The 26,409-nt window shown below is 39.5% G+C and overlaps 1 protein-coding gene across 1 annotated transcript in view; it reads left to right on the forward strand.

Moving 5' to 3' along the window:
* LOC119721960 (Krueppel-like factor 6) overlaps positions 1 to 24,737 on the forward strand; it is a 36,315-nt gene extending 11,578 nt beyond the window's left edge. Inside the window, exons 2-3 of the mRNA XM_038191920.1 lie at positions 4,740 to 5,328; positions 17,519 to 24,737. Of these exons, the coding sequence (XP_038047848.1) occupies positions 4,740 to 5,328; positions 17,519 to 17,694 (765 nt within the window). The 3' untranslated portion in view covers positions 17,695 to 24,737. The remainder of the gene's footprint in view (positions 1 to 4,739; positions 5,329 to 17,518) is intronic.
* The last annotated feature ends 1,672 nt before the right edge of the window (positions 24,738 to 26,409 follow it).

Genomic DNA, 26,409 nt, shown 5'->3' on the forward strand with positions numbered 1-26,409 from the left:
CTAGTTAGTCCCTTCAGACAATATTGTGGAATTCCCTTTGAATGCCTCCCACAGAGTGAATGTTGGCCCGCAACAAAACACAGAAATAAGGGGTCATTGGCTTTTAAACTGTGAAGCTGTTTGACTTATACATACATTTGTACACACTTCAACCTGCAGAATCAGGGGTTGTACTGAATTTCACATGTGCATGTGGTATGCGGCATGGGCTGACATCTCGAACTAATGTTACCAAATATACACTCTACATGACTGAGTGGGTGACTCTTTGGCAACTAGTGTACAATGTAGTAGTAGAGTTGTGCATAATTTACAGTTACGCTAGTTTTGGGATACCTGAAAAAAATTACAGTGAGGTATCAGTGAAACAAGTTGAGTTTAAAACTTGGGGACAAACAAATTGGGAATTACATATGTACATGTATCTCTAGACGGATAAGCACTTGTTGAAGGTTCCCCTGTAGTACAAAGCAAATATTAAAATGCTGAAGGCAGAAAGACACCCCCCCCCAAAAAAAACACACCCCCAAAACAACCTGATCTTGAAAAGATTTGAAACTCCCCCAAGGACCGCAGCCATTGATCAGCAACATTTCAAGATCAAATTTCTGACTTGAACGGTAACTGAAAAGCCAGTAACTAAAACCCCTTTTAAAAAATAAACCTTGGTCCAGAGTTCTCGAATGTCAGTTATGGAGGTACATGTACATGTACATGTAGAAAGAGAACACGTATTAAAGTAACCTACTGCGCTGGTACATGTATTACCATGGTCATTTCTTTGGGTACAGAGTTTCAGTGCAGCTTGGCCCAAGTTGCAAATCTTTGTAAGGCAAGATTTCCACACTTAAATTAGTATATGGACAGCAGGAGAAGATAATATTTATTGATGCCACTGAATTAATTGGCAAAGAATTCACACAGATGACGCATGTGGCTTTTGGGCCCAGTAATGGCTCGGAAGACATGATTCACCCAAGACTGCTGACTAGAATTCCTGCAACATGTACAGTCACGAAAAAAGAATTGGCGACTTGCCGTCCATTATAATATACTGACTCATGAGGCAATCAAGTTCATTTGTCCTTGGCAAGCCAGATACAAACCCAGAAAGGAAATTTGTAGAACTTCATCATCGTTTCATTTGTACGTTCCGGTAACTATACCGGTACATACTATGTACAAAACATGTTCTGGGCCAAATATCACAATATTGGTCTGTCACTGGTCAAATATTGCATTTCAAGTTCAACACTAATTTCTGTCAGTTCTAATTTTCTAAGTCACAAGAGACAGTCAATCAGTCAGTGAGTGAGTCACTCCGGTACAAAGAAGACGGTAGGCTGGTCCTCTGGGACCAGCACAAACATTGACCAGCTGAGTGAGGCCAGTTTATGGTTCGCTTAAATCTTGAACTCTTAAATATACTACCGGTGCAAATGTACATGTACCTTGTACATGTACATGTATGCATGGACATGCATGGCTGGTTATGCATTGGCAGTGGACTGGTGGTGACTCAGTGGGGAAAAAAAAATAACCAACTTGGCATGGACATGTATACATGTATGTACCGTACATGAATGTAAAGTGAAATGTCTGGTGTGTTTTTTAGATGACTAATAAAGGTTGCAGACCTGTGTTTGGCATTATTGCCAAATTTCAATATCGGCATCAGAACAGGCCTCACGTGATGTTTTTGAAGTACTGTAATATTAATAACTTACATGTAAGAAGGCTGTGCATGTACAACACTCATACACAGCAGAATTGTGTAATCCTGGGCTTTGGTTAAACCTTAATAATCCCTCCTAGATCCTGCGGAATCTACCTTGAGATTTTTGAGAATCTTGGAGGATTAAATTACAGGGATGTACAGCTCCGTCACCAATCCTTTGGTTCTTGGTGGCCACCTCAAAAATTGGTCAAGAACATGCCATTCTTTCCTGTACATTGGTGGAATTTGGAAAGATTTTGAAAGAATTTTGAAACACTTGGCTGGAAAAGTTTGGATTGTTCATGACTTGTACATTTAAAAAAAAAATGGCGGTTCAGAGAGAAAACATTGTATTTTTCAAGTACCGGTACATCTTTAGCAATATTGACAGACACTGTTGTCTAAGCAACTAGGGCAAGGGCATTTTGGTCAGTTCTTGACTGCTGTGGTCTGTGGCAGTTTTAGATCTTACGTTACCGAGAATTAGCCCATATTATCACACCTCACCTCAGGACCTCAAATTCCTGTGGTTTTTCTGTCCTTAACCAAACTGGAGATCCTTGACCTGATCAGGATATGTACGCAGATCCCTTTATCTTAAAGTGCATTTCGGGCCACTCATTCAAGTTTTTGCAGTTCATATGTGTACAAAGCTTTTCATTGAAACTTTTTCTTTTAATACTATTATTTGATGGTTCACTGGATACCAGGAGATTTTTTTGTATTTATTGAACCTGGTAACAATAATAAAAGTACCAGTTAAGTGCCAAGAAACTGGCATTATGAGTATTCAGGTTTTTTCACATACTTGTAAAGTTGATTTTCACACTGACAAAGGGTACCTTTGACAAGCGTACGTGTATATACAAGTGCTTTAAATCAAATTTATGGTTTTTCCCCCAAGGTGGGCATAATACCGGTAGTTGCCCCCCCCTCTTTTTTAGATGGCTGCCACGCCCCCCAAAAAGGTGCTTTTGTGGCGGCTCTACATCTGGAAAACCACTTACGCCTACCGGGTACATGTACAATCAATGTAATTATGTCTTTATGAAAATTCCTGCTTTTGTGACGGAGGGAACAACCATTTTCACTGCGGGCATGATGAGTCCCCCCTTTTTTAAATGGCTGCCACGTCCCTTAAAGGTTGTGATGGCTGCACGTCTAAAACACTTTTTTGCATGAATGTAAACATCTGTGCCAAATTTCACGCTTTTATGAAAAAGTGCACAATTTTGCAACATACCCGGTACAAGTCTCCGCTGGACTATTTATGGATACAAACATGTACATGTACCTGTACATTTTGTAAATTTATGTAAATGTACAAAGTACCTGTGCAAAGTGTTTGCAGTTTGGTTGTATGCACATTTAAGTGCAAGATAACGGTGTGGCTACCGAAAAGTTCAAAAATCATAATAAAGCAGAAGTGAAAGAATAACATCCTGTTGCATGTTTTTAATTGTTTTTGTGCTGATAAGTTCAAATGTATGTATTTCTGAACCAGCAAGGCTGATAACACATTTGTCATGGTTGTTATGTTTGTTTGAATGTGCAGGATGTGGGCACTACACACTATTTCTTAAAAATACCGTACTCTAAATACTCTGAATAATAAATTAACATGATCTGCTTTTCCACTCGTTTCAATAATATTACTTGTACAGGTCCCGGTAGTTGGGGCTCTTTGACGACAACGATTCAATACAAATTTTGACCAGGAAATGAAGCACACGATCAGTGAACTTTTCTGAAATCAAATTAATTCCATGGAAGGTCACCAAACTTGTTTTCAGATTCTGATTTTTGGTCTACAAGTTCTGACAGTTTTTTTCCTTGTGAATGAAAAGTCGGGCTGTGATGGATGACTGTAGTCATTGGAAAGTTTGGGGGCATTGTGATCCTTCTCTGAGGGTCAGGCATGACTGCCTCACAATAGAACCTTGCACTTTTTCGGGAGGACCTTTTCAATAGATTTGGAAATCAGGAATGTGAGTGGGAAGCATTTAACAAAAACAAGTGTATTGCCCATAAATAAACAAATCTTGCAAGTTCGTACGTGCTCCTATCCAGGAAATGTGGTTTTTCAGAACTTTTGTTCGTGGGTAGTTCTGTTGTACACGTGCAACATTTCTAGTTTCTAGTTTTTGCGAGCCCCCCCCCCCCTAGAAAATCTCCTAAAAGGAGGGTAAAGATTTGTTAAAATTCCTTAAGATTGACAAATTGTGTGTTCTAAGCCTCCATCCCCAAAAAACCGTAGTATACATACCGGTGCATTGTACATACATCCTTGTATATCCATGTATGCCATTGCCATTCAAGTTAAACATTTGAATTTACGTTGAACATTTGAATTAATATGTGATACATGTACATGTACATACATTTAAGTTACATGTAGATACATACCGGTACATGTACGTATTGCAGCAGTGTGAAGTCAGGGTATTTAATTTTCAGGTGTGACTGCATTCCAGCAATCCCCCGTGTACATTTGTACATTGATAGTCTGCTATCCCCATCCCCTGACAAATGATATTGGTCCTAAGGTGGTTCAATTTAGACCCAAGTTGGAAGTGACTTTTGGCTGACTTGATGATCATCCACTTTAAATTCAACTTGAACAACGTTCTAGTCAATAGCCAGCTAGGGCCTTCCAACTGTTCAAATATATTACAAGTGATTCAATGAATTTAGTTAAGTTGCTACTCACCACTAAGTGGTATAACTTGGTCATAGTGTATAGCAAATTTCAGTGTTGGATGCGAAATCTGAACGGCTTGCAACCTGAATGACAAAAGTGTGATTTTGAGGCTTTGCATGGTGGAGAGTTTGGAGAAGATTTAGGATAAAATAATTTAAAGTGACTATCTCTATAAAGGGAGGTTGTTTTTTTAAATAACCAGAGACGTATTGGTCAGTATGCTCTGACCCTCACCTTATCTGGAGATGGAGACATTGGATTAAATGTGACTGTTAAATAGAATGAATAATTGAATTTGTTTTTTGTGACTTTGTTTTTCAGAACTGTCTGGAGATGGAGCGGTACCTGAAGGCCGAACCTTGCCAGACACAAGACAAGAAGATCAAGGAACCGGAGAACCCCTGGAACAAGTTCATCCTGTCCTGCCAGCAAGTCATCCGTGAAAAGGAGGTGGAGACTTTACTCAGCCTATCGGACAGCGAGAGCAACGACAGCCGCTTTGACATTGACACCATGAGCCTGTCCAGCTCTAGCGGTGCATCATGGGACAGCTCAGGGGAGCTCTCGCCCTCCCCGACGGCCACAGTCACCCAGGACCCTTTCCGGGCCGAGTTTAAGGCTAAAGTCAGTACGGTGACGCTCACCCCGCCTTCCTCCCCAGAAATCACGCGGGTCATGCCCGTGACAGTACCAGTCAACCAGTTGGTCGCCGTCAGCATGGTGCACAGTAACGGTTCTATCGTGGACAGGACAACGGTGCGCGTGCGGAGCGTGAATCCAGCGCGGTCTTTGGGGAAGCGGGCGGAATCCCCCGACAGCAAGCGGAGAATCCACAAGTGTCAGTTCCCAGGGTGTCGGAAGGTCTATACCAAGAGCTCACACTTGAAAGCTCACCAGAGAACACACACAGGTTTGTATTGTCACAAATTGAAACTGTTTTATAATTTTAACAGTGGGGAAGTTTAGAAGAACTCAATATCTCAGCCTTTACATGTATATGGTAAATTCAGTACATGCAACTACCAACAAAATGAGCATCTACGTAAAAATTTTTTTTGTACACGTGTGCATGTACTGTGTACTGGAATGAGTCATGTGTTCTCATACATGTATGCATAAAGTCAAAACATGATATTCTTTCGTTTTGCCTTTTGCCCAAAGGGCCGGCCTACTGTTCTGAGTGTTCTCTCTGATTGACTGAGTCACTGACTTAATAACTGAATCACTGAATATAAAGAGTGTCATAATCGGAGATGTTCGGGTCAAGCTCCATTGGGCAATTCTAGTCTTGTCATCAAACTATACAGATCTAGTGCTTTGCTTTCTACATTATTGATGCAGCCAAGGCACATGTGAGACTTGTGTGTAGTTGGCCAAAGTTTACATACCTGTCTTTGAAATCAAACATTGTAAACTCTGCCTAACCAAACATAACTGTGGATAGTGAAATACCTCAAGTGGCTTAGGGCCAAAATCATTTGGGCAAATACAGCCCCATACCTGGCACATTCCACAGGCACCCCCTGTCATAGTGGTGCAAAGTCTCACTACATCATACAGATCTCTGGCACAAATGTTGGTCATAAGACTTGGAAGGGAAAACAGACAAAACACTAACATTGCAAAGCAAACATTGACCATTTTATGGGAAGATCAGAAGTGTGCAGTGCCGGTACATGTATGATGCATGTTGCATCCTGGGACAGTTTGCAAGACGAAAGGGGATTTTGTGCAGCGCAAACTGTCCCACAATGCAGCATAACATTCACTGCACATTTCCATCCTGGCAGCTATCCGTAAAAAAAGGGTGAAAAAGTAGTAATGGGTTTTTAATGGATATTGCATTGGGGGTGCTTATCCAAAATCTTAGGTACGGTAGGTACCCACTTCTGTCACTTCATGTCATCACTGAGCTAGTTTTTGTAACTGCCGGTAGATATAAAATTTGGTTGAAATTTTAAACACGATAACAGCATCATCAAATGTAGGTCAGTAATGTTACAGAAAATAGAAACGTGTACAATTTGTACATCACTTACATGTACATTGGATGACACTGTACACATAACGCGTAATTCTCGTGAGTGCAATGCGCTACAGTTTTTGTGTCAATACTGTATACTGATTGTACTCATTCATTAACCTGTGTTGGCATGCGCATTGTTGGGGGGGGGGGGGGTGTTAGGGTGCTCAGTCAATCCGGTTTGGAATCTCGGCAAAGCCTGCCCAGTTTACTCAAATGATAGAGCATCGCTGGGGGAATTAGCCCACATTACGGCAGGGTAAGAATGCCAGAGCAATTGTGTGCAACTGGAGCCAAACTAGAAAAAGGGGGGATTAGGTTTAGGATTAGAGAGAACTATTATTGTGCCCAGGTATGCAGTCATTCAACCCCAAAGTGGGATTCCATTATTTCCACTTCCTAAAGCCTAAGAGCCAGCCGCTGGTGATTGCACGATGGCATCCAGTTTAAGAATCCAGTATGCTGTTTTGATTTTCTCTCTTGCCAGGGAGCTCTGAATTCCCCAAAGACCTTGATTACCCCCTCCCCCTATAAACCCAAAGAGTAATCAACCCGGGGTATACTTGACTTGAAGGAGAAACTGAAAGCATCTATTGATCAGGGAGGAAGTCATTGTCGTTGAATAGTCTTTCATGATTACCGGACCTACATGGTGATGATGTGTGGGTGAAGCAGTGTTAAGTAGAGTGAACAAACAAGTTTGGAATTCTAAGAATATTGGCAAACATGGTTGGACTGCAGAGGGTTTGGGAGAATAATGTATTCATAAGTGAATATGTTAAATTAATTAAAATGGAATTAAAATGAATTGGCTTGCACATTTTTCCAACCTTCCCTTGTTCACGTAATGTACAAGTACCGGGGTATCTAGTGAGAAACTGCAGGTTACAGTTCATAAAATGTAGATGGTTTTCATGTGTCAAAGGAGCTTCTTTTGAGTTGTACAGTGATGCACAGTGCATGTAGGCCTTTTTAAAACCCTTGCCAAGTGGAATTTAAAGAACGGTCAATATTTTCACCATTGTAATAACCTGTATACTGTATTAATTAATTAAGGTACATCAGACTGAACATGTATAAAAAAAACTCACAATATGCTCTTCCTACTGCATGCAAAAACAATAAATGGAAAAAGTCCTGAAGACTCATTTGTAGGACATTGGTTATGCCGGTATTACATGTCGCTTTTTGGGGACACTACAAATTCATCACACAGGGCAGCAGCATGTTTATTGCATCATCCTCTCATCTATCTTCAGTCTTGCATGAAGTACTCTTATCTATGCGAGATGAGTTGGCCATGACCTCTGCAATTTGCATATCGCAAGCCCGGGTCATCCTTGTCCAATCAGAAGGACCCGGTCCGCAAACCGTCTGCTCTGCGCAGCCAGAATATGATTTAATGAAAGATGCTGACAGAGTAGACTGTTGGCGGAGTGTTTTTTTCCTCATGGAAAGGATGTGTCATTGAGGAGAGAGATAGAGAGAGATGCTTGCCCGTCTCATCCATCATGTCGCCAAGGGAAATGCAGGAATCGCTAGGCATTAGGAGGATGCATCAGCGATGTAGGGGATCTGCTCAACTTGCAGACAGATGCTGCAGGATACATAACAGGGCACCAAAAATTGATCACTTAGATGAAACATCTGCAAGAAATGTGGGTCAGTTCAAAATGCATGTTGGGAAAAACTTAAGACAATTTTTTTTAGGGGGATAACTTTAGAGGAGGGAGATGAAAGGATTTTTGATTGAGAACATACATTGTAATCTGATTATTTTGATGTAGGGGATATTCTCATAATTCTGTTTGAAATTTCATAATTTTTGGAAACATTTCCCACGTAAGAATTTCTTAAGAAGAGAACTGTGCCTTCATTATGTACACATATGCAGGTACCGGTATACCGGTAGTATACGCGTGTGTGGGCGGGCCGTCACCGCGTTATGGGAAGTTTTTTATTGTTAGGCAAATTAGGACCGAGTTATGGGGATTTTCTGCTGTCCCCACAGCGTCTTCGGTCCCCATAGTAGTATGGGACAACAATGGTTGTTTCCTGTAACCTGGGTGTTACTGTGCGCATCACCATTCATGGAAGAGTAATGTACCGGTACATGTACATTATGACATGTGCTTCATGTAAATTTGCATGTTACACATACGCTGTACATGTACATGTACTGTAAGCATGGAACAAGGATGTACGGTATGTACACATTTCACAGATTATGCCTTTGCTATTACCCAGTGAACTGGAACGGAGATAAACATAGCACCAATTACGATACATACATTGTACATACATTGATGTACATGCATCATTGTAACAAGTGCATTGTACCGGTACTTCTTCTGTTGCCAAGGAAGATCTTTCTCCTGAGAGCCTATTATCTGAATGCGTGTCAGTTGTATCCTGACTCCAGTTGCCCTCTCAGCAAACTCTAATGAAGATGACCCTCTCGCTGCGAGAGAGTCAAGAATATCCTGCAGTCTTCTGTCTAGAGTCTAGACATCACGTCACGTAACGCAGCTGCTCTGGACACAAGTCTCCTAATATAACCAGGCCGTTATATTACATGATTTCTTGGATCTGTGCCAAGTCCTTGAGACCCAGAAACCCAATGTGCTATATTTGGCCATTTGAATTTAATGTACCAAGGCACATGTACATATACCGGTACGTGCTACATGTATATATTTGGCCATTTGGAATAATGTATTGGACACTCTCTAGTTTGACAATAATCATTATAAGGGCTGTACAGTGTACATGTGCATGAGTGTTTTGCACTTGTTATTATTTTCCATCTTGTCGAGAATGTCGACAAATGTGACAATAGACAAACATGCACAAACAACATGACATCACACTTTTTTTTACACAGATATATGTGCTTTCCTATGGGAGCCAGGTTGGGACGCCATCCAATTGCCCCACTTGGCTCCCATAGAAAAGCGCACATGTAAATCAAGCATGACACCATTATGTCTTACATGTACAGTAGGTCTATGGAATTCTGTACACGTTTGGCAATGTGTCAGCATGTCAGAGCACACACAAGTAAGTTTACAAAATTGTCATGTACATCTATGTAATTGTCACAATAGCAGAAGGTATTTTCACAAAGTTCTGGAATTATGCATTTCTGCAATAATATCTTGCGTTTGTATTCAACATCCAAAGGTAGGTTCGTGAATTTGTGACATCATGGAGTGTTTTCGCGCAGTGAATTTGCACAAATTGAACACATTTCACAGCAAATGTTCTAGGATGTCACATTCGCTTCGCTTTCGCTTTCGCTTTTGGGCCTGCTGACAACAACAATACTTTTAAAATGACTTAGCAGTTCTTAGATTATCCCATCACTGCATTAGGCATTAGGCCTACATGTAGTTCAAAGTGTGACGAACTTTTTCCTTGTTGAGACTGCCCTGGATGCAGTTGATCATTACCAGGAAGAATAACCCATGTCAATAATATTGCTGGGTATAAGATCATGTGATATGCTGTCATACTGCAATAATACATGTACTGGTACACAGATCGTCTGACAGTTACGTTTGACAGTGTCTGCATACATGTACCGGTACATGTAAAATTTCAATTTGTAATATGGAGAAAAAAGACAACCCAAAAAACACTAACACTACGGACATTTGCTCATGGTTGTGCATTGTAAAATACATCCTCACTTCAGTATCTGGACTTCAAGTGAATGGGCTTTTGGATGGAAAGTTACAGTAGAAACATACCGGTACATGGAACTGGTGTACATTTTGCCTTCCTTTTTATTCATACAGGTTTAATTTGGAATTCATCATTTCATTGGTGGCTTAATAAATTTTTAAACATGTAATTCTTTTATAAAAAATGGTTGCAAATAGTCTTTTATGATAACTTTTCTCATTATTTAACATCTGTTTTTTTCACCTCCATTTAAGCCAATTGCAAAACTTTTGTAATGTTTATGCTTGTGATGATGCACAAAAACAGGCCGGGTTTCAAATGAAATTTCAGGCATGTCAGCTGGAGAATTATTTGTGTTCACACTTTGAAAGCAGACTATTGATTTCAAGGGGAAAGCATTTACCCTGGATGCATTGTTGTGGGGCCCTGGACAAGTCTGGCCCAGACAAATTGAAATTTACATAAAACAGTTTTAGCACTTGACATTCAACTCGGCAACACAGATGGTCCAAATATGTACAAACATAGAGGGTCCATCAAGCTGAAGTATCACATTTTGCTATAAAAAAAACTCATACTGGTGAACGAACCTCGACACCTGCATATAGACAGACACTGGTCACATGACGCTGTGGCCTAGCAACCGGATGAGATGTGATTATTTAAGGGATGACCTTTTTGCTTGTTGCTAGAGACTGGATGGTCGGATTGGGCCAGTCTAATGAGTGCAGCGTACACAATATCCGTGTGTGCTTGCTGATTGTGAGAATAATGAAAACTTTAGACCCGCTATCACTTGGGACAGTGCGTACAGTAATATTTGATGAGATATTTGCAGCAATGTCTGTGGCAATACATTTTCAATTAGCTGCCAAATGGAATTGCTCATTGGACTGCCACTTAAGCGGGGAAAAAGGATCAGATTTGCTGCTCTTTTAATACAAATCCCCTTGTACGGTATATTTTACATTTAATTAGTACATATGCATGCTTCATTGCTGTGTAACATATTGCACATGCACTGCATGTAAATTTCCATATTTTTTTGCATGTTGCAGTTTTGAGAAAAGATGGCAGTCTGTATGTAAACTATGAGTCTTAAATTTCAATTTAAACACCTCTTTTTTGCAAAGATATTTTTTTCTGTCGAGATGTCGATGCATTAGGTTTGGCCCGCTTCACTGATCATGGTATCGGTACATGTTATGTAGCCATTGTTGTACATGTAAGCAATCAATTTTAATCAATTTTACATCTTTACTTGAACATACAGTGTGCATGCGTACATGTACATGTTTATGTACATGTTTATGTACATATGTACAAGTTTGCGTGTCTGTACAGTACAAAGGCCGTTTGTTTGGAGATAGTTACATCCATTGTTAATGCATACAGCAGAACCGTTTGTAACAATTCAAGCATGGTACAGGTACAAATGTACCATCACAACAAAGATTTGTGCATCTGTCCATAGATTGATGTCAGGTACAGTTCACACATCAATGCGAAGTAAACAATGGCACAACTTGTTCAACCATACTTTGCAAAAGCGTCAGCTGTATTGCTCCCTTTGTCAACAAATGTACGTACATAACGTGTATAATAGTTGGCATGTAGGAGTTCTTGTTATTCAGTTGTACACTCCCAAAGAAATTTTGATTATTTGATTGTCCAACCCCCCAAAACTATTATTAAATATGTACATAATGGTAAACTTACTCAGAGAACAGCCCCTATAATTTGAAACTCATTTATTCTCTAGGCATATTTGCCAGGAGTTGCCTGAATCCCCCCAAATCTAACACTATGCAGCACTAGAGTGATGCATCCTTTTACTAATGTGGGTAGAATTAAACCCCACATGTGCTAACTTCAATTATATTGACAGAACTGTACGTGCTGAATAAAAATAGTGCAACACTAGGTATTGGTGTTTGGAAGGTTTCAGGAATTAGGGGTATTGAAATGTAAAATCTTTACTCTCCCTGATCTTTCAAAGCCAATCAGGAGGTTATATGCCTAAATCTAGGATTGTGTAGGAATTATAAAGCTAGGATTGTGTAGGAATTAGAAAGGTACAACTTACAAGGGGACATGTACCGGTACTTGGTTTGGCACATTACTGTTGTAATGACAGTTAATTCTCATCACAAGTGGTATGTACAATGTACATGTAGGCTCATACCCCCCCCCCCCTTCCCCGGTGGATTATGATCAAAATGACTTCAAAACCAAGCGTTAAAACCAGATTTTAATGTGAATGCATTAGCTGTACCTATATCAGATACAGAATTAAGCAGATTAATTCTCTGGTACACGTGTAGTTCACAATTTATGCTCTGTAATTTGATTAAAATTTGTTACCCTTTTGGCATCCTCAATTTACAAAAATGTACGTACTACGATGTGCGTACATCTACATGGATTTGTTAATACGTTTTTACACGTAAACATTTGTGTGTCCTCCATCCATCCAGCCAGTCTGCAACTCATTAGCATTTTATTCAAGGGATCAATAGCGTGAATCACGATGAGCTTAACGAATATTAATGGCGATGCGCAGGCTCACACTACTGTGAGAAAATTGGGCTGTTTGGCAAGATGCCAGCGTGCTGATTTGCATACATGTGTGGACTGTCTGTCTGGTCTGTGGAGGCCACGTACCGTACATGTACATATTCATGTTTGTATTGTACCGTATATGTATGTTATGGTATCAATAGAATCACTTGTACATGTACGTGTCTGAACTGAATATGAATAAAAGAGATTATGCACATGTACACTCATTTCATAGCATTGTACAGTAAATATACATGTCTACATTTACTGACAAATGAATGCAAAGCCAATGTAAAAAATGTACGTACATAAACATGTACATGTACCAGTACTTTCCAAAAGTTTGCGCAGCATACTGGTACACATCTGTTAGCTATACATACTGAGCAAAAAAATTTGTACATTTATAACATTAATTAATAACACTAACATTTCTTTCAAAATTTTTTGCACTTAGTCCATTCATAGAGCAACCAAATTTCATTATAAATAATACTCTTTAAAAAGTATTTGTTGAAATGTTCCTCGTACATTGTGCAGTACCTGTACAGTGCATGTACCAGTATTTCGTTTTCTTTGCTTAAGTACGGTACATGTATCATGTTATCGTTTGACAAAATATGATCAGTTGTATTGAAGTGCTGACATTCCAAACTGCCCAGTTCAAATTCACACATTGCAAAGTTGAATGCTTTCCTTATGTTAGGGTATACAATGTACATGTTTTCATTTCTAGATAGACTAAACAGGAATTGCGATGTTGGTTACGCCCTGACACGATATGTACAATGTACATTTGTATATTTTTGTACTGTAGCATTCAAGATGGTGTCGCTACAGTGATTGAATATCTTCATTAACTCAACGAAATAAGCATTAATTTGTGTATTAAAACACATAACATCTGGCCATCTGCATAGTGACTGTCCTTGATCAAACATATGTTGGGAGTCATAAATTCAAACCTATGTGAGCGAATAAAAAAAACACTGATTTATTGTCACCAGATTCCCTGAAATGAGTTGACATTTATTCTCAGATTAGTTTTCTTACTAGATACTGATCTGCTCTTCATAAAAAAATCACCTCAGTTTGACATATTAATTTATGCAGACTACATGTACATAGTACATGCATATGATATATACCGGCATGCGAATACATGTATGTTCACCATTCCTGTTGATTTCCCTCATGTACCGGTAATTATTTATTCAACGGCCTATGTACATGTACATGTATGTACAGCTTGTGACTCATTTTGTTGGCTTGGGTTAACAAAAGATACTATTGATTTGCTTTGTGATGGACGTCAGTTGCTCCCTTCTTAATACAAGTACATGTAAGTCCTGATTTATAAATACCCCAGCCTTTTCACACTATCCAAAATCTCTGTGTTGAACCCGGGTCCAAAACAGAGATTTTGGGAGCCCTTTTCGCAGTAGCAAGAATCCATCACAGCATGGTTGAGAGTCTCTACCTGGGTAGGAAATCCAAAATCCACATGGACAGCTTACCTGTGTACAACCTAGTGATAGTGTGAACAGTATCTTGCCTGTGTTCAGTGGGACCTGGTTCTCTGACCTTACAATTCCCTAAAGTCGACAACTTGCTCCATTTCATCTTAAGTGGGGTCAGGGAACCAGACTACAAGAACATGATGTTTTTCTTGGTTTTTCCAGCATCTTCAAGCCCAAAACATGAAAAAAGTCGGTTAAACAATATTTGCAAACTACTCCCCCAAATCCATTTACTACTGAAAATTGCAGCAAGAGCAAATGTTGTACCAGTACATTCCCTTTAAGTAGGGTTCAAGCGAAGACTTTTTTCATCCTTCAACTGAATGACAGGTTACAGTAGCCACCTCCCACATCAAAATAAACAGTGACCCTTTTAAGTGGAGAAAGTGAGTTTAAGGGGGCTGGAGAAGTTGTAAAACTGTCCAAGTTGTAAAGCTGTTGTTTTGGGTTCAAGCCCAGCGTAATAAATCTCCATCCATTAGTGGGGACTTTGCACCCCTAGGTACCTAGAGATGTACCCTCTGAACCTGTTGGCTGGGGTACGCCCAGTGCAGGCATGCCAGCTATTGATAGCCCACATCTGGGTTTATTATGGGTGGACCAGGTATCACATTATCAACATGTCAACATGATTTAATCTTTGTTTCTATACTGACTTAGTGCCTCAAAAAACCTCTAGACAAATATTTTTTTTTACATGAGACTAATGGTGTAATAACAACAACACACATATCAGTCTGAATTGAAAAACAAAATGGCTTTGATTGGAGGAGGTTCAAGCCAAGTGATTTATAAGAAAATTCTCATCCGAATCAAAGATGGTCATTTGGAAATAAGAATTGCAACAAATATGACTTATTAGTTTGGAAAGATGGATCATTTGAATGGGTCAGTATACAATGTACTTTTTTGAAGTCAATTAGGAGCTGTTGACTCATATGTATGAAATATCGATGAGCAGTTTTAAAAGCAGAGACTGGCCAGGTTCAAATACAGAAATCACTAAATTAGACCAGTATGTTCATCTGCCCATACGTGTACAGTTTACAACTAGACACAGATGAAATAAATGAAATGAAATGAAATATATGTAATAGGAAATAACGTTGAGGCGTGTGTACATGTATTTAGAGATACCAATACCTTGAACACAAAATTTACTGTATGAAAGGACATACATTGTGTGACCCAAGGCCTACTTCTGTTCCCACTATAATACCGTACATGTACAAAACGTATATACATGTATGTACTTGTACGCACACATAAATCATAACTGATTACCCCTCGTGTAAGGTCAGAGATGAATCAATCCAACCTGTCCTCAATCCACCCCTCTTTTTTTCAATTACTTCTTTGGGCTGCATCCCAGGTTTCCATTATCCAAATCACTAGCGGTGCAATTAGTGGAGTGGTCAGACTAGGGCCAAGGCTCTCCATGGAGAAGGTCTGGTTTTCCTCCCCAAAAAGGACGATACATGTACCCCCTCTCTAGATGACAGTTACCGTCTTTCCTGTAAATTTGTAAAGGGAATATACATGTACAGTTTGCAAACATCAAAAAACAAAACTACCACATCATTAAGAAATACCTTACTGGACTGTTAGTGAATGACAGTCTAAAGTTGTTATTTTCAAGAAAAGTGGTATTTTTGTATCAATTTCCAACACTGGTTGGCTGACCAGCATTGGAAAGAATTTTTTTTTTTTTTTTTAAATTACTGCCCCAAATTTACCATATTTAGTGAGTCCGCACGTTGTTTGCAATCAATTACACACCTATGAATGAGTACAAGCAAGCTAGACTGAATCTCTGACCCTACAATTCCCTGACGTCTATAGGGTCAGGGAACCAGACTACAGGAACATGATTGTTTTTCTTGATTTTCCAGCATCTACGAACACAAAACCTCAAACAACTCGGTGTAACAATATTTGCTATAAAATACTGAACCCCAAATCCATCCATTTCTGAATTTACAAAATGTACAGCAAAAGCAAATTGAGGTACATGTACACATGTATAACACTGTACATACATGTACATGTACCTGGACATGGAAGAATCAAGGAATAGGCAAAATACACGTACATGTACATGTACATGTACACGTAATTGTGCATTGTTCACTGTCCTTTACACTTTTACATCCTGTAAACCCATTTCCTGGTTCCATTGCACATGTTCTCAAGAGTCCTAGGAATACAGGACATTTTTTGTTCAGAATACAATTTGTGCAATAAAATGCAGGTCTGCCTGTACAATCATTTGAATAAGAGCAAAAAGAAAATGCACAGTGTACACATGCACATGCATACTGTGGCTGGGCCAGCAGTTGAGTGGAATGTCAACAAGGGTAGTCTCCCAAGAGAAATTGAGCTTGTGTGTGTGTTATTGTTAAACCCAGGCAAGGCCAGTCTCCAGTTACTTCAACTTGGCAGGGTGTTAATTCCCTGTCACAGAATGTGTGGGAAATCTGCCCTGGTCTCAAGGTCATTCACAGTGTCCTGCCCAGGACACCCAAGGTTACTAGCTCCATGCTCCAAATCAGTTGCTCTGAACGAAGGTCAAACTTATATCAGCTACATTCTTAGATATTTTTTTTATGATCTTGTGTTTATTTGGAAATGGGGTTGGGGCTGCAGTTCCCACACAAGCACTGGGCATGGAGGCATTAAGTGAATTTTAATATTGGGGTTTGACCTCCAATAATTTTGTAAACGCCAGAAGGGGGAAATCAGATACAGCAACTTTATGAAAAAAATGCAATGGTACAATCAATTTTGAGCTGTCACATTTTAGAATGAATCTTGACTGAGCTCATTCGTTATTTTTTGGACAGTTACGCTAAACTTGTCCAAAAATGCCCAATGTACAAGAATTTTTTTAGAAGTGCTTACAATGTGTGAAATAATTTCACAAGCTTGCTCAGTTGGAACTCAAACCCCTTTCATGGTTGCTACTTACAAGTTACAGACATTTGAACGGCTTGACCACTGAACTTGTCGCAATCAGATATGGTTCGAATCTATACTTGTACCAGCTGATAACCCAATCAATGAGTTTTTGCAATCAGGTCGGGTAATGTTCAATATGAAGTTTTACCCTTTGCCACAATATTATAAACATTGTAACTGCGCTCACTGAGTTCGTAGAACTTAAGAGAAACACATAACTGGCTTGCTTTGGTGGGATTTGAACCCATTACCTCCTGTTTACCAATGAAGATGTGTTAAGTCCTGAAGTGTTCCTTTCTTGATTTTGTGTGTGTTAACGTCAAGGGTTTCTTGTTTTATCTTTCCTGCAGGAGAGAAACCATACAAATGTACTTGGGAGGGCTGTGAGTGGAGATTTGCCCGCTCGGATGAGCTGACCCGCCACTACCGCAAACACACCGGTGCCAAGCCATTTAAGTGCAATAGCTGCGACCGCTGCTTCTCCCGATCAGACCACCTGGCCTTGCACATGAAGAGGCATCTCTGACGCCAGCGACTTGTGGGCAGAGGGCAGCGCGCGGCCGGCAAGAGTCTACTCATCTCAGCATTGGTAGATCAGAGATGACCATCATCATCTCCTACTAACCGCCATCCTCCCTATCTGCATTATAATTACAGAGTACACTTAGGTCCTGAAATCACTAGCTCTGCCATGAAAAAGGGGGAAATGAACTGCACTGTATAGTTAACGAGTGGGGGATATTACTGCAAAGCAGTACGGAAGAGGTATTGTGTACGGTAGGTTTGGGAACGGAGCTGTCCTGTAACGATTGTGACGCCCAGGAATTTTTACACAGGGTCTCGGAATGGAAAGGAGCGATACAGTGAGGGCTTATAAATGTGTACGTCATCGGCCAGAGTTGGTCCGGTCATATGGAGCAGTAGTTGTACAGTGAACACGATATCATTTGCATCCCGCATCTGATGTTTATGTACGTATGTATGTTTAATAACAGTGTTTGCCTATCATTACTTGTACACATAAAAACTAAAATAGTAAGTATATATCAAATATATCCAAATTTCCTTGGTGGAGGTACAATTTGAGCAAAAAAAGTACAAAACTCTAAAACCAAAAAAAAGTTTATAAACTGTCTATGAGGTCAAATTATTGGTAAACTCAACAATTGTATAAATTGTAAAAACTAAAAAAAAAAAAAATCTGTTACTACTTTTGAAATATTGATGCATTATATATTTTTGTTTTGAACAATAATTTGTTTATCAATAGTTTCTTTTCCATTTTTTTAGTACATGTATATGATTTTCTTAAAACTACTGCATGTTGTAAGAGCAACTAATGCAAAAAGTAAAAAAAAAAGACATTGAAAAGGCAAAGAAGAGTTTTTCAAAGGAGAGCGAGTGCAGCCATGATGAAGAAGCAATCTTTGAACTTTTCCGTGTAGACCTGGGAGGAAGCATCTTATCAGTGGTTATCCTGGTTACGGGGCCACACGAAGGTTGCCTAGCAACAGGTCAAGTGTTGCAGTGCATATTATGGCAACTATCGTTGTCTCAGGCGACGGAGTATGCAAGTTGCGGGACAAATACTTCATCTAGGTCCTTTGCGTTTGGCATTCACTGGCCATCAGTTCACGAGCTCTTTCAGGAAGCATGTTTTGCCTGTGAAGCAGAGGTTTGGTTGTTAACACTGATGATACATTCATGATGAGGCAGATCTTAGTCATGAGCTGGCAAGCTTGCAGTTTTAACCCCCCCCCCCCAAGCCTTGGGGGGTCTGTAGTCATAGTGTGTGTCTGCGCAGCGCTTCCTGATCACCTGCCACCGTCACTATGGCAACAGGAAGGAACCATTCAACAATTAGACAGATCCATTTGGTTCATGTGCATGTAAGGTTATTTGTCAGCTGCCTGTTTGAATACATGTACATTTATGTTAGGTTTGTCACAGTTCCACCACATACATAGTTCAAGGATAAAAAGTTAAACTAAGTAGTTTGTTGGGAAGGGAGATTGAGGGGATGCAAGGAGAAGATAACAAAACATGCTTCTTCACAAAATAAATCTAAACTGGTACATGTATTTTGGTCTTGGTACAAAAAAAAAATCAATACACTTCACAGTTTTGAGCACGCACGTCAGTTTTCCTTGTTGGTGTAAACAATTGGTTTTATCTATGGCAACAACTCTGGTGTAGTAATTACAGCAAATCACTTGATGCAACTGTACACATGCTGAGAGTCATATTTATATCTGGCCTTTATTTATCACCGTTGTTTATGAAGCTAGTGACGTGGCAGCACCAGTGGAGGAAAACATGGGTGAAAATTCTGAGACAGTTTCAAAGCGCATGCTATATTTCCTCTTGTTAGTGCCCTGTGTTTTTTTAATTAAGGCTGCCTGGGCGAAATGCATCCTCGTAATTACTAACTGTGCTTGTATTACACTAGTTTTTTTCAATTCATTGTGTAGCTTATAATAATGTGCACTCTTATAGGAGTGCAGTATCATAGTATCTATAATTGTTTGGGTGTTTTGATTTAATCCCACCCACAAATTTCATCATTCCGTTTTCATACTCAACTAAAACAAAACAAAAAAGTTTGAATAACAAACACTGCAGATTGTTTTACTCCAAGTGGCCTTATGTTTAAAAACAACCTGTTGATGTAAATGGTGCTGTTTATTAGCTTAGTTCCTTTTGGATATTTTTTGTGGGTCGGATTCAGTTTCCAAGTTATTTTTTACACTTCATGAATGTATACATAAAAATGTGAATAATTCTACTCGTTATCAGCAGCTGGTACAAAACTGTAAGTACATGTACATGTATGTACTCTAATGTCGGTATATTAATCGTTGTTATGAAGATTCTGTCAATATCGTGAATATCTGAGATTTGCAGAAGTGTTTTGGCTTGCTGGGTAAGAGGAGTTTTCTCCCCATGTTCTCTATGTATCAACCAAAAGAGAAAGTTCTTTTTGAGGTATGTAGGCTGCCACACTTTGTAGAATGTAAATTCCTGGGTGCATGACCCCTAAGCTACGGTAGTCTCTTTAAGGTCACCGTCGGAACTTTCGCTTCCCTGGGCCTGGTAAAGTGTGGGAAAATAACACTTGTCTGACATTGAATGCTGATGCCCGAATGAAAGGCAGTGGGGGTTTTTGTAAAGAGGAAGTCATGCATGCACCAGGTTGGTCCAGAAAAAAAAATAAAAATACTGGGTGCACTTTTTGGCAATGAATTGCGGGGTGCCATGAATTGTCCATTGACGTCAGCTCTACCTGATTTCCTTCTCTCCCTGTGGGAAGTGAAAGAGGGTACATGGGATAATTGTTCTCATAATGGGGGTCACTAGGAAAAAAAAAGCTTTGAACGTAAACCCTCAAAAATGACTTGGACACTGACTAGCAATTGTATCAGCCAAGGCCAGCTATGCTCGGAATTTTCCATCCTGTTCTGGGCTTTCATTCATTGAGATACTGCTTGCTGATTGGTTGGTTGAATGTGTGGGAGTCCAGGAAGGAAAAGAAAGGGGGGGGGGGACTAGAGCTGGATGATTTGTAGTACTCTTCAACTGTGAGGGTTTTTTCAAGGAAAAAAAAGGAAAGAAAAACATGTATTGAACTGAAACTAGAACTTGACTGTTCAAAGATCATGTGAAAATGAAAGAGGTGTGCACGGGAACTTTGTGACTTGAACTTTGACCCTTCTGTCTAGCTGGTTGTGGTATCACCATGGAGCTATCTTTTCATATTGTAATTGTACCACTTGGGTGATCTGTCTAGACCGCTGATCAACACAATCATATGAAGAACAGAACAGTTTTTGGATGAGAAAAAAAATAACATTGTGATTATAAAAACAGAAAAGGTCAGGCATGTTTGTGATAGCTGCGTTGCAGTGATAATTTCATTAATATCAGTTAATATCAGATCCTCACCTTGGCCGGTTAATTAATGACAGAACCTGTCCCTGAATTTCCTGCTATCAGAAATTGCAGAGTAGCAAGGGCCAAAACAACAAGGGACTATTGAAATAGAAACCAGCAGTTCTCTCTCACTACCCGCATCAGTCAAGCGTGGGAACTGTGGAGGCGATCCCTGGATGACTCACTGATGTGATACATGCACTAGGTGTTCAGGAAACTAGACTAGTCAAATTGCCATCCCTGCAGGCTGATCAAGGCCTTATGCATGCCTGATCTCAAGTGCAATTTCTACACAGTTTTCTTTCCTTTAGAAGTACAATTTGTTTAAAGGGTAGCATGATCACGACTGACCGACCTTGATGAGAAATGTTCCATACACTGGTGAAGCTGGTGTCGCATAATGAAAACAAAAACATCCAACCCTTTTTAGTGTGAATGACAAGCCAAACTTAATGTAATGCATGGAGATGTAAATGCATGAAGTAGAAATTGCCAATGTAGTGTGTAGAATATGTAGATAAATCATGAAGTAGATTTAATAGTGTTGGAATACTAACTTTAATCATGCCAGTTGTCTCTTGACCTGTGTGTGTGGGGGAGTCGATGACAAGAGGAGTAACTATGAATTGTAGGGGGAAAAGTTGCTTGTGAAATGACGTATGTCTGATTACCTCTTGTCTGATTTCTTGCAAAATTGATGAACGTGAAATTGATGTACAACATGGAAAAATCAGAAATAAAGGAATTGAGAATATTACAGCACGTTTTAAATAAAAAATTCACTGGCATTGTTCGATTGGTGTAAACATGCACAGGCAAGACAACAAATTCAAAAAAACTATAAAAAAAACAAATAAAAAAAAATAAAAAATAAAGAAAAATAAAAAAAGATAAAAAAGAGGGCTTTAGCCATCATGCTAATTGAGGCATTAAAAAAATGTAAGGCTTGAAAGATGTTGCCTACATGCAATTGTGGATCAGAAGGTTATAAGGATTTTGAAATTGGAACAAGAGAACTCTTCTTACAGTTGCGGTTGAAGCCCTGTGAGGGAAATTATGTTTAAAAAGTATGAAATATAAAATGAAATTACAAAAACTATTGTGTGAATATTTTTTGTGTACAAAAAAAATCAAACGGTACTGAGTTATATAATTTATATATTGAATATTTAGTTCAGAGAATAAAACTAGCATGTTCTTTTTTTATTTTAAAGTCTTTTCATTTTACTGGAATTGTATAATTTGTTTTTTATTTCAAAGGTATAGTTACGGGAATAATTATTACATAAAATGTTGTCAGAACACAGAATGACGAAAGCAAATCGGCCAATTGTAGCCATTTGCCCACATGACTTCTGTCGTTCATGCCTTTAATTAATCATATGTATGATTTACTAAAAAAGGATATTTTTTATTTTATGCAAGTAATGGCAGTTCTGCCAGCTGCACATTTATGTAAACCAAAAAAAAATTTAAAAGAAAAATGGCTAAGAAACATCACGCACTGTGCGAAACTTGACTTGGTCACTATCTGTAAAGCAACCTATGAATGAACTATATATATATATATACTGTATGTATATCTCAATAGATGTAAAGCATGAACATGTGTATATCTTCAATAGTTGTAAAAGCTTATCGTGAGTTTGTGTAACACTGTTTGAAAAGCTGTACATGTAGGTAGAGTAGTGACTGTTGTAAAACCTCCACGTTGCCTGTAGAATTCCCCCATGTACAAATATCTTGGCCCTCAACTTGTTTTGGATGTTTCATGGGTGGCTGGAACGTGAAGGGGCATGGCTGATAAATGTTCAAAATGATGGTATTTAGTGGTGGTGCAAATTTAACGAATTGCGCCAAACCGTGGTTGCTGAAATGTGTAACGATGATCACAAAATCGAGTGAAACGTATATTCTTGCAGTGGTGAACATGTATTGATGGTGTGTGAAATGATAACGTCGTAAGGCCTTCATGTATGTTGTCAGCAAAATTGATTGGTTCCATTGGATCAGGTTATAGTACATGCACGGAAAACATGTTGCGTGTGTGCATCAGCATCAATGAGTCAATGCAGCAGTCTGATAATTGCACAGTGTTGAATATACCACATGGTTGTGTGCAAAGAGCTTCACTTTGTTGGCAATACTTCAGATGCAAATGTGGTCATAATGGAAGCGGTAGCTCAAAAATGAAAAATGACACCCCCGTTGCTCTAATTGTCTCGCATATCCGGAATTCACTTGGAACGTCATGCACGCAAAGATGAATTTGCATTTTCCATTCGCCTTTACAGCAAAGAGATTCAGCATATGCCAATACTGCGTATCAATCAAATGCTTCTTCGCACTTTGTCATTCGTGCTGGTCCCAGAGAGTGCCAGCCAGGCTATAGTTGTCTTTGTACCTCACTGACTGACTAAATTGACTCCAGTGTGAGCCGGGCAGTGCTATCATGTAGGATTACCTTGTAACACCAATGAATGGGCTATTAAATCCGGCTCGTTGTGTACACAGATGCACGAAAAGGCTTCCAACAGGTTCCAGTGAATAGCTTTTCTGGATCAGGTGAATGGAATATTGTGGGCTCTTGGAACAGCTTGCCTTGTCTTGCTTCTGTTAAAGCAATTAAAATTAACAATAATTTTTCAGCCTTTGGAGAAGCAATGTACTTTCAAATAATGAGGCACTGGCAGTAAGGGTAAATCATATCACAGCTTCTTTCCCTGCATGTGTTTATCAAGGCATCTTTGGAAGGCCTTTAGCAACCCTGGTATCAGTCAGCCTATCTCTATGGTCAGACCTTGTGCTCAATCCTGGTATGCATGGAGAAATCAACTTGATTTGCTGAGGCAAGCGGCATGCCAACGATTTGATTCTCTGCATGTTATGGCAGACTCTGGCCCTTAGAATTCCAAAAGCTTAGGAAATCCTCTGAGGGTACTAGATAACAAAATTGTCTAGTTACTGTGTAGTGTGTACATGTACATCCCATCATAAGCTTGGCACAGTCTGGAACACATGAGCCTCAGTCTAGCAATCACACCTCCCTCCAATCATCACATCATTATTATGGATGATGCCTACATGTGTAAGATGTCTGTCCTGACTAGTAGACTCCTTCTTCAGTCTGATTTCCATGGTCAAGTGATGTCATTTGGCAGTAATTGTATGTTTTTACCACTCTTGAAGTTGTACTTGTTCAGAGGAAGTGTGGCTTCGGTACAAGTCTTAAGGTTCGGCATCAAAGCAACCATTTGTCATAGCTGTTTTGAAATTGAACAGCGGCTGGTCGTGTATACATTCCAGCTATTCAAGCTCAACACTACAGCTTTCGAGTGGGAAAATCATGCCAGTTTTTAATATGTAAGTCGGATAATAGAAACCCCAAATTTACTAAATTTTCCCGTAAATTTGCCCAGAAAATTGTAATTTCCTACTCCTAGCATGATGAGGCCTTTCTTGAAAATAGTGATGTAGTAACACCATGTACCTTTAATGTAATATCTGTGTATATTAATAGTATATAATGTGCAACAGCTATGCTTGCTCCATTTATTTTGTTATTTTTCGTCTATTTTGACTCAGGATCTGCATTTAGCTGGTAAATTAATAAAACAACTTCGAGTATGGAATTTCATAGTTCTTTGTGCCACTGGACTCCATTTTTGGTGGTGTGTTTTTCTTTTATGTAGAGCTCCTTGTATTTTAGTGCATGTTTTTCCACTAATTGCAGACCTATACTCGGTTCTCGTGAAATGTCAAATTACCAACGCAGGGCGATGTAAAATGTCAAGGTTTTCATTGCACTGGGACAAGTGCTCATTTCTGACTGCAGTGGGAAGTGATGGTGACAATAATGACTTTGTTATTAACTTGTCACAATTCATGTACAAGACATCTTTAATGTCAATGAAATCTTTCATTACATAGCGGCGATCTCGGCCCCCACCCTTCCCTCGTATGTCAAAAGTGTACCTTGTCCGTTTTACAAGAGTATATTTTTGTTGTTGTTGGGGGGGGGGGGGGGGGGGGGGGGGGGGGGGGTTAACATTGATTTAGGAGCAACACGGGTATATTATTTCGCTGTGCACTACACAGTACTGTTTAATTAATGCTCCTTCCAGGCGCCTGAGGGCGCTGTTGTCATGTCGAACACTCAACACTCGACACTTTTTACATTGTGTATTTAGAGATTTCCCAAACCTCGGTTCCGTCTCCAGCTTCGGCATCATTCATTACTACAACAGACACATTCAGCTTTTCAAGTTTATCCATTCATTCAACAATTTCGAAACACTAATTTGACCATTTTGTGGGAACAGTCCCCAAATGATCAGGAAACTAAATCGTTACCGATGGCTTTCAATTAGTCTGAGGATCACTGATCAGACATTCACGTGTGTGCAGAGCCACTCGACGAACGTCTGCTATATCCGAGCATGCACATTTTGTGCGGCCCGCGCGCCTTCCAATCGCAGTCGACTTTAGAAATTGTGATATATACACTGTACTTTCAATTGTTCATTATTGCCTGCCATTTTTTGGGTTATACAACAACGGGTTACCGAAGACCCGATCGAAGGGCCCGCTGAATAGTCAGAATCTGGAGTTCTGGGGACGCAGTCTTGTTTTTCATAATAAATCGCCGAATCTGCGCGAGTATCATAGACGCTTGTGTGCTATTCCATATCTTTGTAATATGATGGATGCTTAAATCATTATTCATCGGCTCATCAGGGTTCTAAATCTTAGAAACATCATGAGGCTTTTCTCACGGAAGGCAGTGCATGTTTTGGTACAATGCAACATAAAAGAAAAAATACCGGATACATTAGTAAACTCAAAAGATCTTATGGAATAATTGGCATGTTAGTCCTAATGTCACAGATATTTTGATGGTCTTGCCAGGCCTAATGAAAATAACAAGTTTGCAAATGAGCTCTCCAGAGAAGTGATGCAGGCTGTAACAATCCGAGGAATGTGCATCTATTGCCGTATTATTTGTTGTTGAGCAGGGATGCCAGGCAACACATTCATTTCAATTAGAGGCAATGCGTGCAAGGTGCTTGTTGGCTGGAGAGGAAGGCCGATCAAGAGAATATTTTTTGTTTGGTGTGCCTTAGCATTTAAAAAGAATAAGCCAAACTCAAACCAATGGCGTTGCGAAATACGGACTCCTATACGATTGCACTGCCCGGCTGTGGGGAGACAGTCAGTCAGTCAGTCAGTCAATCAGTGAGATACATACAAAGAGGACAAGTTGTGTAGCCCTCTGGGACCAGCAAGAATTGTTTTAACTAAAGCGTTTTTG

This window comes from Patiria miniata, unplaced genomic scaffold (assembly GCF_015706575.1).
Source record: "Patiria miniata isolate m_02_andy unplaced genomic scaffold, ASM1570657v1 HiC_scaffold_14, whole genome shotgun sequence".
Taxonomy (NCBI): domain Eukaryota; kingdom Metazoa; phylum Echinodermata; class Asteroidea; order Valvatida; family Asterinidae; genus Patiria; species Patiria miniata.